The sequence below is a fragment of the Panthera onca genome, chromosome A1 (assembly GCF_046562875.1).
Source record: "Panthera onca isolate mPanOnc1 chromosome A1, mPanOnc1 haplotype 2, whole genome shotgun sequence".
In the NCBI taxonomy this organism is placed as follows: Eukaryota; Metazoa; Chordata; class Mammalia; order Carnivora; family Felidae; genus Panthera; species Panthera onca.
Genome location: NC_138339.1, coordinates 51170646 through 51183915, shown reverse-complemented (window position 1 = coordinate 51183915; position 13270 = coordinate 51170646). Strand labels below are relative to the sequence as shown.

General features: G+C 48.0%; 1 protein-coding gene across 1 annotated transcript in view; it reads right to left on the bottom strand.

The window, feature by feature from the left end:
- ADRA1B (adrenoceptor alpha 1B) overlaps nucleotides 1–12067 on the bottom strand; it is a 52106-nt gene extending 40039 nt beyond the window's left edge. The window contains exon 1 of the mRNA XM_060634879.3: nucleotides 10090–12067. Coding sequence (XP_060490862.1) covers nucleotides 10090–11038 — 949 coding nt within the window. The 5' untranslated portion in view covers nucleotides 11039–12067. The remainder of the gene's footprint in view (nucleotides 1–10089) is intronic.
- Nucleotides 12068–13270: the final 1203 nt, after the last annotated feature.

Genomic DNA, 13270 nt, shown 5'->3' with positions numbered 1-13270 from the left:
GGTGGAGTAATAACCTTTTAATAAAGGATGAAGATACTGTCCAATTTTCAAGCTCCTGTCTGTGTCCACTCTAGCCTTCACATATCCAATCTTTCCCCATTGACCCCAGCACCAGGCCCATATTGGTATTTTGGTTTTACAAGAGCAGTCACTACAATCTCCTTTCAATGTGCCTGTAATAGTTGCTAGGAATGAGATAAGTCACTTAACCCCTTTAGGCCCATTTCCTTATTTATAAAATGGGCAAAACCCTAATACCTGTCTGATGGGAAAATGGTGGATAAAGTCTAGAAAGCACTGTGTGAATCGTGGCTGCAATCACTATTTTATTTTATTTTTATGTTTTTTTTTAATTTTAATGTTTATTTTGATTTTTGAGACAGAAAGAGACAGAGCATGAGTAGGGGTAGGACAGAGAGAGAGAGGGAGACACAGAATCTGAAGCAGGATCCAGGCTCCAAGCTGTCAGCACAGAGCCCGACACGGGGCTCGAACCCACAGACCATGAGATCATGACCTGAGTCAAAGCCGGACGCCCAACCGACTGAGCCACCCAGGCGCCCCTGCAATCGCTATTTTACAGAGTCTACTAGGTACTTGTCTTTAGGTATGGAGGATGAGATGTGTCAAACCTGGACCCTGTCCTCCAGGGGTTTGTAGCCTGATAGCACTGCCAAAGATGTGCACATCAGTGCTGATCCCCATGGACAGATGTGGCAGGCATCATAAACGAGGGAGGGAGGGAGAGATCACTGCCAGGAAAGGCATGGGGACCAAGAAAGATTCTGTGAGAGAGGTGTCCACAGAACTAGGGTTTGGGTGGGCAGGATTTGGATATTCAGAGGGTATGGGAAGAGCATTTCTAGTAGAGGGAAACAGTCTGAGCAAATGCACAGGAGGAGGAAGATGCAAGGTGTTTTTGGGAAATTACAACTAATTCTTTTTATAAAAATTTTTTTTAATGTTTTATTTACTTTTGAGAGAGAGAGAGAGAGAGAGCGCAGGGGAGGGGCAGAGAGAGGGAGTCATAGCATCCAAAGCAGGCTCCAGGCTCTGAGCTGTCAGCACAGAGCCCGATGCGGGGCTTGAACTCACAGACCGCGAGATCATGACCTGAGCCGAAGTCGGACGCTTAGCTGACTGAGCCTGGGAAATGGCAACTAATTCTATCTGAGTTATAGGACTCTCCTAATTCTCCTGATAAACTCATAGTGCTGCTATCTACTCATTCACTTAGCTTTGTGAGCACCTGTGTTAGGCGGAGAGGAAAGATGTGGTCACTGCTTACTCTTGTGTACAGTTTGTAGAGGAGAGAGAAGTTGATCAGTCACCAGGTTGCTAGGGAGAGCCATGCCTGCGGTGCTTGGGGTGGATGAACAGCACTTGCTTAGCCTCAGGGGTCCTCTCTTTATGGGACTCTTCAAGGCCCTGGGAGAGACCCCAGGAATTTTCCTTATATTGTACGATTTTGTAAAGTTTTCAAAAGTAAGATCTATTAACTGCAATTGATTAGGACTGCTGTCTGTTTCTGCTTTCACTTCCCTCTATCATATTTCCCCTTGCCCGGGGAGGCCATGGAGTATAGGGGCCATGAGCATTTTGGGGAGCTACTAAGCAACCCATTCATTTGGGTTGAATGTATATAGTGAATAAATATATGTGGCTTGCAGACTTTTTTTTCTGGATAGTTTGGTCATCACTAGCCACTTACTGCAAGGTGGAAAAACAGCTCCTAGAAATACTCTCTTGTTCACGATGCTGACTCACCTGGATATGTGACATCAAGAGGTAGGGCCAGAGTCTGAGCCATGATATGAGAAGTCCTACAGTGTGGGACCTCATGTATGTGGGTGGCAGAGGCAAATCACGTTCTGAAATATATCCAAGCCAGAAACTAAACTATGAAAGAAAATCTTCCAAATTTTGTTTTCCCCAATTTGATAAAAATCTTAAAAAAGTATGTGAAATAACTGGGCTGTCTGGTGGCTCAGTCAGTTGAGCATCCGACTCTTGATTTTGGCTCAAGTCATGATCTCAGGGTTGTGGGATTGGGTCCTGTGTCAGGCTCCGCACTGAGTCTGGAGCTTGCTTAATATTTCTCTCTTTCTGGGGCAACTGGGTGGCTCAGTCGGTTAAGCGTCTGACTTTGGCTCAGGTCATGAACTCACATTTCATGAGTTGGACCCCTGTGTCGGGCTCTGTGCTGACAGATCAGAACCTGGAGCCTGCTTCGGATTCTGTGTCTCCCTCTCTCTCTGCCCCTCCCCTGCTCGTGCTCTCTCTCTCTCAAAAATAAATTAAGATTGAAAAAAAAGATTCTTTCTCTGTCCCTCTTCCCAGCTCGTGCTCTCTCTCTCTCAAAAAAAAAAAAAAAAAAAAAAAGAAAAAGTATGTGAAATTACCAGTCATAAGCTGTGAGACTGCACAATGTCTGAAGTACCCATAATAAAAGAGAAATTTTGACATCTTGCTAGGGGAAAGACCCAATTATTTTTAGATTTCTTTACTTTTCTCTCTAGGACACGATGCCTCTCAGTTGCTGGATGATAGGCAGCTACTTGCTTCCTTTCCTCCTTCTCTGAATAGACTTTGGTTTCCCCAAATCCTTTGTGAGGTTCCATAAATCAAAGCTCAGAGCTCCACACTTAGGGTACCCCCCGTGATAACTCCTTAGCATTATCTGATTGCCTCCTTGTGAATCCAGGTTCCATCCCTCATCAGCTGCATAGCCTGAGGCAAATCACTCAACTTCTCTGGCCTTCAGTTTCCTTATCTGTAAAATGGGGACAAAGCAGTGCTCACTTTGTAAGCCTTTGGAGAGGAGTCCATTAGAGAACTCACAGAAGTACCCCTAGCCCAGTGTAGCTCAGGGAGCGTGGCACATGGCAAGATCCAATAAATGGGATGTATTAGTAGTAGTATTATCAGACATGGTCTGGAGCACAGTGACTGTGGAAACATCCTGGAGATATCAGAGAAAGCAATTTCCCAGTGGGTCCAGCTGCCATCAGTTATTTTTATGAGCCACACACACACACTCAGGTAAAGGCATTTCCTGCATTACAGACCTGAATAGGCTCAGCTGTGATGGCAATGCAGCTACATGTGCACCTGCTGGCATTTCTGTGGCCTGTTTTGCCCCAGCAGGATTCGGTGCCTCCACAAATGGCCCCCCATCCTGTAGTTACCTGATAAGCATGACCCTTCACACATAATTCTTCCCCCCTGCCTGCCCTTCTGCCAGTCCTTTGAATGCCACTGCAAAGGTGAGGCTAACTCATTATCTATCCCCTCCTTCCCTTCTGCCCTCCTTCCCTCCTTTACTGCTTGATTTCTCCCACAAATACGTCTTGTGTCTAACCACCGTGGTATCTTCCGTGATTCCAAGACTTTAGGACCCTCACAGTAAAATTTCAAAAAAAATTTTGGTGGGGACAGATGTAGGGCTACCAACTTGTTATTTTGCCAAGTAGGTCATTAAACATACACACACACACACACACACACACACACATCATCATCATCATCATCATCACTATTTACTACCATCATTCCATCAAAGAAATGCTATTTCAGTGTCCCAAAATAGAAAGGACATAGTCTTTAGAATAAAAGGACAGTCATTTATTTTGAATACATTTGGAAAAACACAGAATTTTTCTAATTTTTTTCTCATCTTGTCATGAGCCAGTAAAAATTTTATACCCTTCGGCACCAGACCCCAGACAAATGTTCAGGAAGCACTGTAGTAACAACAGGGATAATATAATAAATGCTTATTGAGTGCCAAATGTGGAGTCTGATAGACTCTACCATTTACTAGCTGTGTGACCTTGGGCAAATTACCAAACCCCTCTGAACTCTTGTTCCCTAACCTAAAAACACAGGGATGATGATGCTTGCTCTGCAGAGGGGTTTGTGAGAATTATGAACAACACAGAGCATTCAGTGTTGGGCAGTGTACCCAATACATTGAAGAGCTGCTTCTACGGTGCTCCTTCTCTTCCTCTTCTCCAGGGAGGCTCTAGTTTAAAGAATTCACTTTCCTTCTCATCAGCCTTCTGCCTTTCTCCATGTGGACTAGCCCAAGGGACTGGGCAGGATTGGAGATGCTTCTGACTGCACTGGGGGAAGCATAACCAAATTTTCCTGGCTCTTCACAGGGTGTTCATTCCAGGGGTTCCCAGGCATGGGTTGGGGGAACTGGTGCTATGTTGGCTGCATAGAAATCACCTGGGAACTTGTTAAAAATTGAAATTCTCTGCCCCATCATGAGAAATTCTGATACGATAGGTCTGTGGTGGAGCTCAAGAATCTAGGCTTTTGGAAAGAGCCCCCTGTCAGATATTTCTGATGAATAGTTGGTTAGCTGTTGGTCACAGCTCCCTGCTTTTGGGTTGAGACATTTTGTCTACTCAACACATAAGAGTGTCTGGCAGATCACACCCAGCATGCTGTCCTATGAACCTTGATGAATGGCGTCTGAGGAAGATCCTAGGAGGAATCCCCTTGACGGTGTTTTGCTGGCATCTCAACAAATGATAACCTCCATCACCCAGAAACATCAGAGTTATTCTAGACATACTTCTTGTTCTCACTAACCTCCTGAATCATATAACAACCCATCCCCAAGTCCTTGAATCTGTCCATTTCTCTCCACCTTCACTGCCCCCAGCCTGGTCTAAATTACCATCAGCTCTCACTGGGATTGTGGCCTCCTACCTGCCCCACCTTTCATTTGTGCTCCATACGGAGGCCTGAGTCATCTTTTCAAGACATAACTCAGATGGTATCTCTTGTCTGCTTCAAACCCTTCAGTAGTGGCCTTAAGATAAAATCTAAAGTCCTTGATGTGGCCTGAAATCCCTGCGTGGCCTGCCCTCTGCCCACACCTCCAGCCCTGACTTGTACCTGGTCCCCCTACTCTCTAAGCTTGCTACTTCCCCACCACTTCCTGCCTTAGGACTCTTGGACATGCTCTTCCTTCTGCCCGGACCCTCTTCTTCTATCTGCTGCCTGTACTGAGTTAGCTCCTCCACACTTTTCAGGTTCCGCCTAAATGTCACTCAGGGACCCCTGTGATATGCTGACTCCTATTATTTACTTCTAATAGCATCTCATCCCTTTACTTTAAGTCACTTGTTGCAATTTGTGTCGTGTTATTTGTGTGCATGTGTTTTTCAAATGGTCTGCGTTCCCCTGTAGAACTAAATTCTATGAGAACATGGAACATAGCCGTTTTGCTCACCACTGTACCTTCAGCACAATGCACAGTAGACATCCAATAAATATATACTTATTCAGCAAACGAATGAATGACTAAAGACATAGAGCTAGATTCTCAGATAAAGGGTAAGGTCCCACATTTTCCTCTGGCTGGAGCGATGGAAGGTCCAGCATTGGGAGACCAACATCCTACACGGTGCAGTAGGTACAGAGCAAATCTAGCCCTGAGCTAGAGTGTGGATGCCCTTCCCTAACATTTTCTGGGTGTCTTTTTTGCAGAGGTGAGTGGGGAGTGGAAGAAAGGCAGGTTTTGTAACAGAAGTATAAAACCCAGCTTTTGACATGGCAGCTCTGGAGTTTTGGAGCACATTTGCTATGAGAGCAGATTTGGACTGGGAAGCAAGAAGGCCAGATATCTCCTAGGTGCAGTGGAACAGGTATGTGCCTGTCCTGACAGACTGGGATTCACCCCTTGGCTCTATTGTTTACTTGCTATATGACCTGGGGCAAGAAGGCTAACCTCTCTGAGCTCAGCTCCAGCTCTGAGCTCCTCCCACCTATTCATCTGTAGAGAGGGAGCAATTACTCTCCCCTGTCAGGGTAGCTGTGAGGATTAATGAGATAATGTCTGTAGAGGGCCTAGCAGAATGTCTGGCATATAGTACATGCTTCATAAAAATAAGATCTCACGAGGTGGTAAACATCCTGCAGGCAGGGGCCATGTAGCACAGAGTAGATGCATTAGGAAGTCTTTATTGATGATTTCATAAATGGTCGAATATATTTTCCTTTTCCAGAAAGGATTCCCTGCGTGTAAAAATTTCTCCCTCACTTAAACCAATTGCTTTCTTTGTGAGCAACTCAAATCCCTGTGTTTTGAAACCTCAGAGCTGGAGGGTTAGTGTGTATATTTGTGGCGGTGGCCCTGTCCTGAGTCATCTCTGAGACCCTCACCCTCCCCAGTGCTCTTGTGGGAGGCAGGAATTCATCAGCCCCAATTTGAATGAGAGGAGTACAGAAACAAATCAGTGCAGAGAGAGATTCCTATTTGGTCCCAGTACTATGAGAACACAACTGTTTCTTTGAAATTGACCTTCATTTATTTGGAGGGGAAAGCAGTTAGTTCAATAATGGCTTCCTGGTGCCTTTCAGCATTTTAAAAGACGGAAGAAAGATTTGGAGCGAGGCAAGGTTCCAGTGTTTTCTAAACAACGCACTAAGCCCAGCTACCAGTTGGCTGCCCAGTACTTCCTGCTCCCCTCCCCCCAACCCCCCATGTATCCCCACAAGGCAATGCACATCCCTCAGTAGCCCAGCCACTTCTCAAGACCCTGGCCAGGTCTTCCCTAGGTAGGTGGGAGCTAGCCTTCATTATAATGCCTGGGAGCCGAAGATTCCTTGGACATCTTGCACATGGCCTACTGCGTAGAAATGCTACTATATTATATTCCAATTATTTCCTGTCCCTCCAAGGCCCGATTCCAGGGCCTGAATAAAGAGGTCCTTGTCTGGTGGCGTCCATCTCTGCTCCCTAGTAAGGAAAAGCTGGTCCCTGGCCCAAGTTGGCCTGAGGCCGCAGGGGAAGGGTGGGGAAGAGGTAGGGAGGGTGTTACAGGTGGGGAGAACTCCTCAGGAGACGAGAGACCCACCCCTGCGGGCAGCCCAGTCCTGCTTCCAAAAATAAAAATAAGTGAGGAAGGAAAACAAATGGGGCCCCTGACCAGGACCCTGCAGAGGGCATGACTATTTTCCCTCCTTCCCAGGAGGGATCCCAACCCTTCTCTCCCACAGAGAAGACAAACACAGCTATGGAAATCTCATGCCATCCAGGCACCTGGAAGTCTGTTGCTAATTGCAAGTTACTCCTACCTGCACTTCTCTGTTTGCCAATGATTGTCTTCCCCTAGATCTGCTTTCTCTCCTTGTGAGTGAAAAGCATTTCATGGAAAATTTCGAATTTGGAACCTTCTTCAGATTCCAAAAGAGTTATTGTTCTACATCATGCTTATTTTGTTTGGGTGTTATTTGAACTCAGGGGAAGTAGAAACCCACATCTTTATGTTGCTGGGATGCTCTTCTTAAATTATTAAAAACATGCTGATAAAGCACCTTTTCTGTTTGAAGCTCTTGAGTACTTTTCAGAGTCCATCCCAACCAAGGCCTGGAGTCCATATTTCTTACCTGCCAAGGGTTGGGCAGCCAGGGGAGACGAGGTGGGTGAAGTAGCTTAGGGACCGCACACCAGGAGATCTCCGGGAGATAGTGGCAGGGATGTGCAGAAAGGTTTCATGGCAAGGAGAGGAGAAACAAGCTCTGAGGGCAAGCCATGGAATCCAGGGTTAAGGCCTCAGAAGGTCATAAACAGAAAGGGAGGAAAGGTGGGGATAGTGTGAATGACATGAAACCGAGGATGAGTTTGAAGAGTGGGACCCACAGAGAAGTCACACCATCCTGCACCACCATGTGTCTGGGGAAGGTCTAAGCTTTGTCGCGTTTAAACCTTGGTGTCTAGGATGTTGGAGCCTGAAGGGAACTGAGCGATCCCCTGGCCAGCGATTCTCAAAGCCTGGTCTGTGGACCGCCTCTTCAGAATCACCTGGTGGGCTGGTTAAACATGAGGATTCCCGAGACCTATCTGATGTACTGAATCAAATTCTCTGTGGGTTATATCTAAGAAGCTGAATGCTTATCAAGTTCCACAGATGATTGTGATCTTTATTAAAGTTTGAGAGCCCTTGATTTAGTCCAACCCTCTTGTTCCCTGAAAGTGAGATCTGAAGCCCAGAGATGTAAAACAGGCCTAGGATAACAGAGCTGATTGATGGCAGAGCTCACATTAGAAATCTATTGCTCTTGAACCCCAGGGCAGTGCTCTTTCCATTTCAGCATGTGGGCAGCCTCTTCACCTATTTGGACCTGTTTCTCTTGCCCCCTAAAGTCAAAGCTTGCACCTTTGATCCATTCCCTGCATCCTGCTGGGGCCTTCTCCTTCCTGAGGATGCTCTGGTCCTAGTCTCTATAGGTTGGGGGGGCAGAGGCAGAAAGAAGAAAGGAGAAGGACTCAGTTCTCTTCTGAGCCTTTAGTCACAGGTGTGGGATGGTCAAATGAGTAGAGAAAGAGAAAACACAGCTGTAGCTGAGGGACGACTGGGATCTGGTTTGTAGTACTAAGCTGACTTTCACTGAGATTTTGCTGTGCACCAGACACTGTGTTAAGCCCTTTCCATACATTAGTGCAAACCCCATGGAGCAAATAGTAATTAGCCCTATTTTGCAGATGGAGAAACTGAGGCTCACAGGTGAGTGTTCATTTGCCCAAGGTCACATAGCTAATACATGACCAAATCACTTCCATGTACAACCATGATCCAAAGCAGTGTGAACTATTACTCACTTTAACCCAACAAGCCTGCAAAAGGACCCCAAGACCTTGGGGAAAAAAAAAAAAAAAAGCTTCTCTGCAGTGAGATGTGACCACTCCTGGGAGGGGGGTGGGGTGGAGTACAGCTTCAAACGCTTTCCACGTAATGCACTAAAATTATTTCTGAAAGGCATTAACTTGCAAGCCTGCCTTGGAAATGACAACATGGAGAGTAGGTTAAACAGGTTTTTTTCTTCATCTTTGGAAAATGGAAACTCCTAATCTCAATTTGCTTTCTTTCCATTTGCCCCTTTCTCTTAAAAGCAGTGTGCCTTCAGAATTTTAGTTGTTTGAGGGATTATGTTCAGTTCTAACTGAGCCCTGGGTGTGATTGCAGGCATATATATGGTTGTGGCACGTAGCAGCCGTTACCTCTTCTGATATCATGGCACATGACTTTGCAATGATCACCTCCCTCCATTCATTTTCTGGAGTATCTCCCAGGGACAGGAGAGGAACCCAAAGCAGGTCAGTGCCTTAGAGAAGGGACAAGTGTTCCCCAAGCCATGTGGACAGCGTGTCACAGTACCTTCCTGTAGATTTACCTCCTAACCAGATCTTGTCTTCTTGGGAAAAAATCAGGAAGCTTTTTGAACAACTTAGACCATTAAACAAAAGAAGATGGACATATTTTTATAGGAGAGGAAGAACTCAGTTTCATCCTAGCAGGATTTGGTGTCTGGTAGCTGAAGGTGAGGGACCACTGTAATTTAAATCTAGGTATTCCATGAATCACCAGAGTTAGAACATTTCTGGGTAAAAACTGAAAACATGTGACCCTCCGGGTGTCTTCCTTCTCTTTCAAATCTCAAGCTTTAGTAACTCAAAGGCTGGATGGGGCCGTGCAGCTGTTAAAAGGCCCTTATTAACTCATAATGAAGGGAGTGCATTGAGGTGATAGCAAGCGGTAAAGGGAGGAGGGGAGAACGCAACCTCTGCAAAGCTCATGGGGAGCGTGGGTCTCTGCAAGAGCCCTGGAAATGCTGAATGAAAACTGCCTTTCTGCGTACGAGCCGCCTGCCTGCTTCCCAAATGCCGCGTCTGCGGTAACTACAAACTATTTTGTATGCTGCATTAGTGACGCTGCCTTAGCCCGCACATCATTACTACTGAGATAACGCTGGTGTGATGTTCAAGTCCAGTGTCCTTTTTAATTATTAAACCGATGCTGTTGAATGAGTCATTCCACATACCAGGTTTTCCTCCTGTGGTTCTATTTCAAGAGACTAGCGCCTTACTTCGTGTGTTCCACTAACACCTGAGTTGGTTCTTAGCCAGCTACCCAATCTGCAAAGCCTTTGCAGAACAAACAGTATTCCCCAGGCTCCAAACACACACAGGCTGCATAAAAAACAAACCCCACGAAAAACTTTACAGTAAGCTCGTCAGTAAACCCCAGATCTGAAAACGCCCTGTTCCCCGTCCGCCAGTCCCCAACTTACCAAGCGGCAGAGCGATGAAGAAGGGTAGCCAGCACAAGATGAACATACCGACCACAATGCCCAAGGTCTTGGCTGCTTTCTTTTCCCTGGAGAACTTAAAAAGTTTGACAGCTATGGAACTCCTGGGGTTGTGGCCCTTGGCCTTGGTACTGCTGAGGGTGTCCTCATGAAAGTTCTTGGAGTGGATCCTCAGGGTCAGCTCCTTGGAGTTGGACATCTCCTTCATGACTCCGGCCTCCAGGTTCTTGGTGGTCCTCTTGGCAACGATGTACACGCGACAGTACATGACCAGAATGACCGCCAGAGGGATGTAGAAGGAGCCCAGGGAGGAGAAGAGGGCGTAGAAAGGTTCTTCAGTGACCCCACATTCTTTGTCATCATTGGGCGCGGGCTCCTTCCACCCAAGGAGAGGCCCGATGGAGATGACTGTGGACAAGACCCAGACGCTGAGGAGCGCCAAGATGGCCTTCCTCCGGGTGACCAGCGTGGGGTACTGCAGAGAGTAGCGCACCCCAATGTAGCGATCGATAGAGATGGCGCACAGGCTCAGAATGGAGGCCGTGCAGCACAGGACGTCCACGGCGGCCCAGATGTCACAGAAGACCCGTCCCAGCACCCAGTAGCCGAGCACTTCCAGGGCAGCCGAGAAGGGCAGCACGGTGAAACTCAGCAGCAGGTCGGCAATGGCCAGGTTGACGATGAAGTAGTTGGTGGGCGTCCGCAGGTGACGGTTGCAGGCCACCGACAGGATGACCACGATGTTGCCCACGATGGCAAAGAGGATGAAGGCGCCCAGCACCAGGCCCACGGAGATGGCCCTGGTGATGTCCAGCTGGGGCAGTGTGGAGTTGCTCGAGGTCTGGTTGGGGCCAGTGAAGTTGGCATTTTTCAACTCTCCCCAGTGGGCAGGTGCTGATGTGTTGTGGCCGGTGTCCAGATCGGGATTCATTTTAGAGTCGGCCCTCCATAGCCTGGGGTGAGCGGGGCTGGAAGGGCTGCGGCCGAGCTCCTCAGCTGCCCTGCAACTTTGCTTCGCCCGCGGTCTTCTTCCCAGAGGCGCCCTCCCGGCGAGGACTCATCTCCCCCCCGGGCAGCCCAGCCCCGGCGGCGCGTCTCCTGACTGCACCGAGCCGCCCGCTCGCCCGGCTGTTAGAGGGAGGCGGAGGAGAGAGGGGCCGAGGCGGCAGCTCCAAGTTTAATGGTCCACGTCAGGCGCGCCGGGCCGGCCAGGCGGGGAGCGGCGCGGGAGGGGCGGCGGGCAGGGGGGCGCCCGGCTCGGCTCGGCCCGGCCGGCGGCGGGTGTGCGGGCAGCGGCGCCCAGCGCAGCCAGCGCCGAGGAGGGTCTGCTCGCAACCAGCCGCCTCTGGGCTGACTGCACGGCGGTGACATCAGGCGGGGGAGCCCGGCGCCCTGACTCCGCGCGGCACTAGGGGGCAATGCGGGTCCGGCGAAGGCGCCCGCAGCCCCGACGCCGCCACCCTGGGCAGCCCTGGGCCGGCCGCGCTCCCCGCCACCCTCCCCCACCGACCTACGCGAGCCAAGGGATGGGAGGGGGAGGAAGGGTGACCTGAGCTTGGGGAGCCCCGTCCCCAACCTTAGGTGGCCCGCTGGGATTCTTGCCCCTCCTGTTCACCCTTGGGTCTCAAAAGCGGCGTGGGGTGCTTACCGCTCCTGGGGGAGGGGGGCGTCTGGAATCAGCACCCAGACTTAGGGGGATAGGCAACTTGTGTGGAGCCTGAAAGAAGAATTGCCAGGTTAGGCAGCAGGTGAGAGGGACTTGAGTGGGATCTGAGACCAACCCCCAGCCTTTACCTCCCTGGTAAGCCCAGAGGCTTCTCTTCGTTCATTCGTTTGTTCACTCACTCACTCACTTGTTCATTCAACAAATTGTTAACCGGGTACCCACTGCCTGCACTGGGGACATAGCAATTGAAGCAAGTGGACAAAGACCCCTGCCCTCCAGGAGCTTCATTCTACTGGGAGGAGACAGACAATAAACAAATAAGTAAGCAAATTGCGAGGTGTGTCCTATGTTGACAAGTGTAACAGAAGATAAAGCAAGGAGGGGAAATGGAATGGTGTGTGTGTGTGTGTGTGTGTGTGTGTGTGTTGTGGGGGCGGGTATTTGGAATTATAAATGGGTTCCCTGGATGTCACTGAAGTGATGTTGGAGTCAAGACCTGAAAGAAATGAGGAACAAGCCAATGGGCTATTTGAGGGTGAGGGTGAGGGTGATGGTGGTGGTGGCAGCATTAAGAGACCTCCAGACATCTGAGGAAGGGACTTGGGAAATCCAGATTATTTATTGATTTTTTTCCTTTTCTGTCTGATATCCATGTTGGACAGTTATAGGGATACACTTCCAAAGGTGGGCATATGGTGCTTAGGAGAGAAGAAATGTGCTGAGGGAGAGCCTTACGTTAGTTAACATTTTTTCGACACTTGTTATGTCCCAGACAGTATGCTAAGTACATTTTGCATTTTCTGATAATCATAAGAAAGAAGGGCTGTTCTCATCATCATTTCCATTTTGTGGAAGGGACAAGGTACAGTGAAGTTCAGCTCTGCCCAAGTCCACATAGCCATCATGGAGAGGAGCTAGGAACTGAACTCAACTCTACAGGTCTGTTGCGAGTTGAGCGCTTAGCAGCTGTGTCACCCTTTTCCCCTGAAAGCATTGTAGGGGGTGGATTTATTTCCCTAGATTTATTGAGAAATAATTGACATAACATTGTATGAGTTTAAGGTATCCAATGTGTTGAATTTATGTACTTAGATATTGCAAAATGATTATCATCATAGCATTAGCAAAGATCTTCATCATGTCCCATAAATACCATTTCTTTCTTGCAATGAGGACATTTACTTTCATAGCAACTTTCAAATATATAATATAGCATTATTAACTATAATTACCATGGTGTACCTTAGATCCCCAGAACTTACTCATCTTATAACTGGAAGTTCATACCCTTTGATCAACATCTTCCCATTCTGCTATCCCCAACCCCTGACAATCACCACTCAACTCTGTTTCTATCAGTTTGGCTTTTAGATTCCACATATAAGTGATATCATAGTATTTGTCTCTCTCTGTCTATCTTACTTCACTTAGCATAATGCCTCAAGTTTCATCCATGTTGTAGCAATGGCAGGATTTCCTTCTTTCTCTTGACTGAAT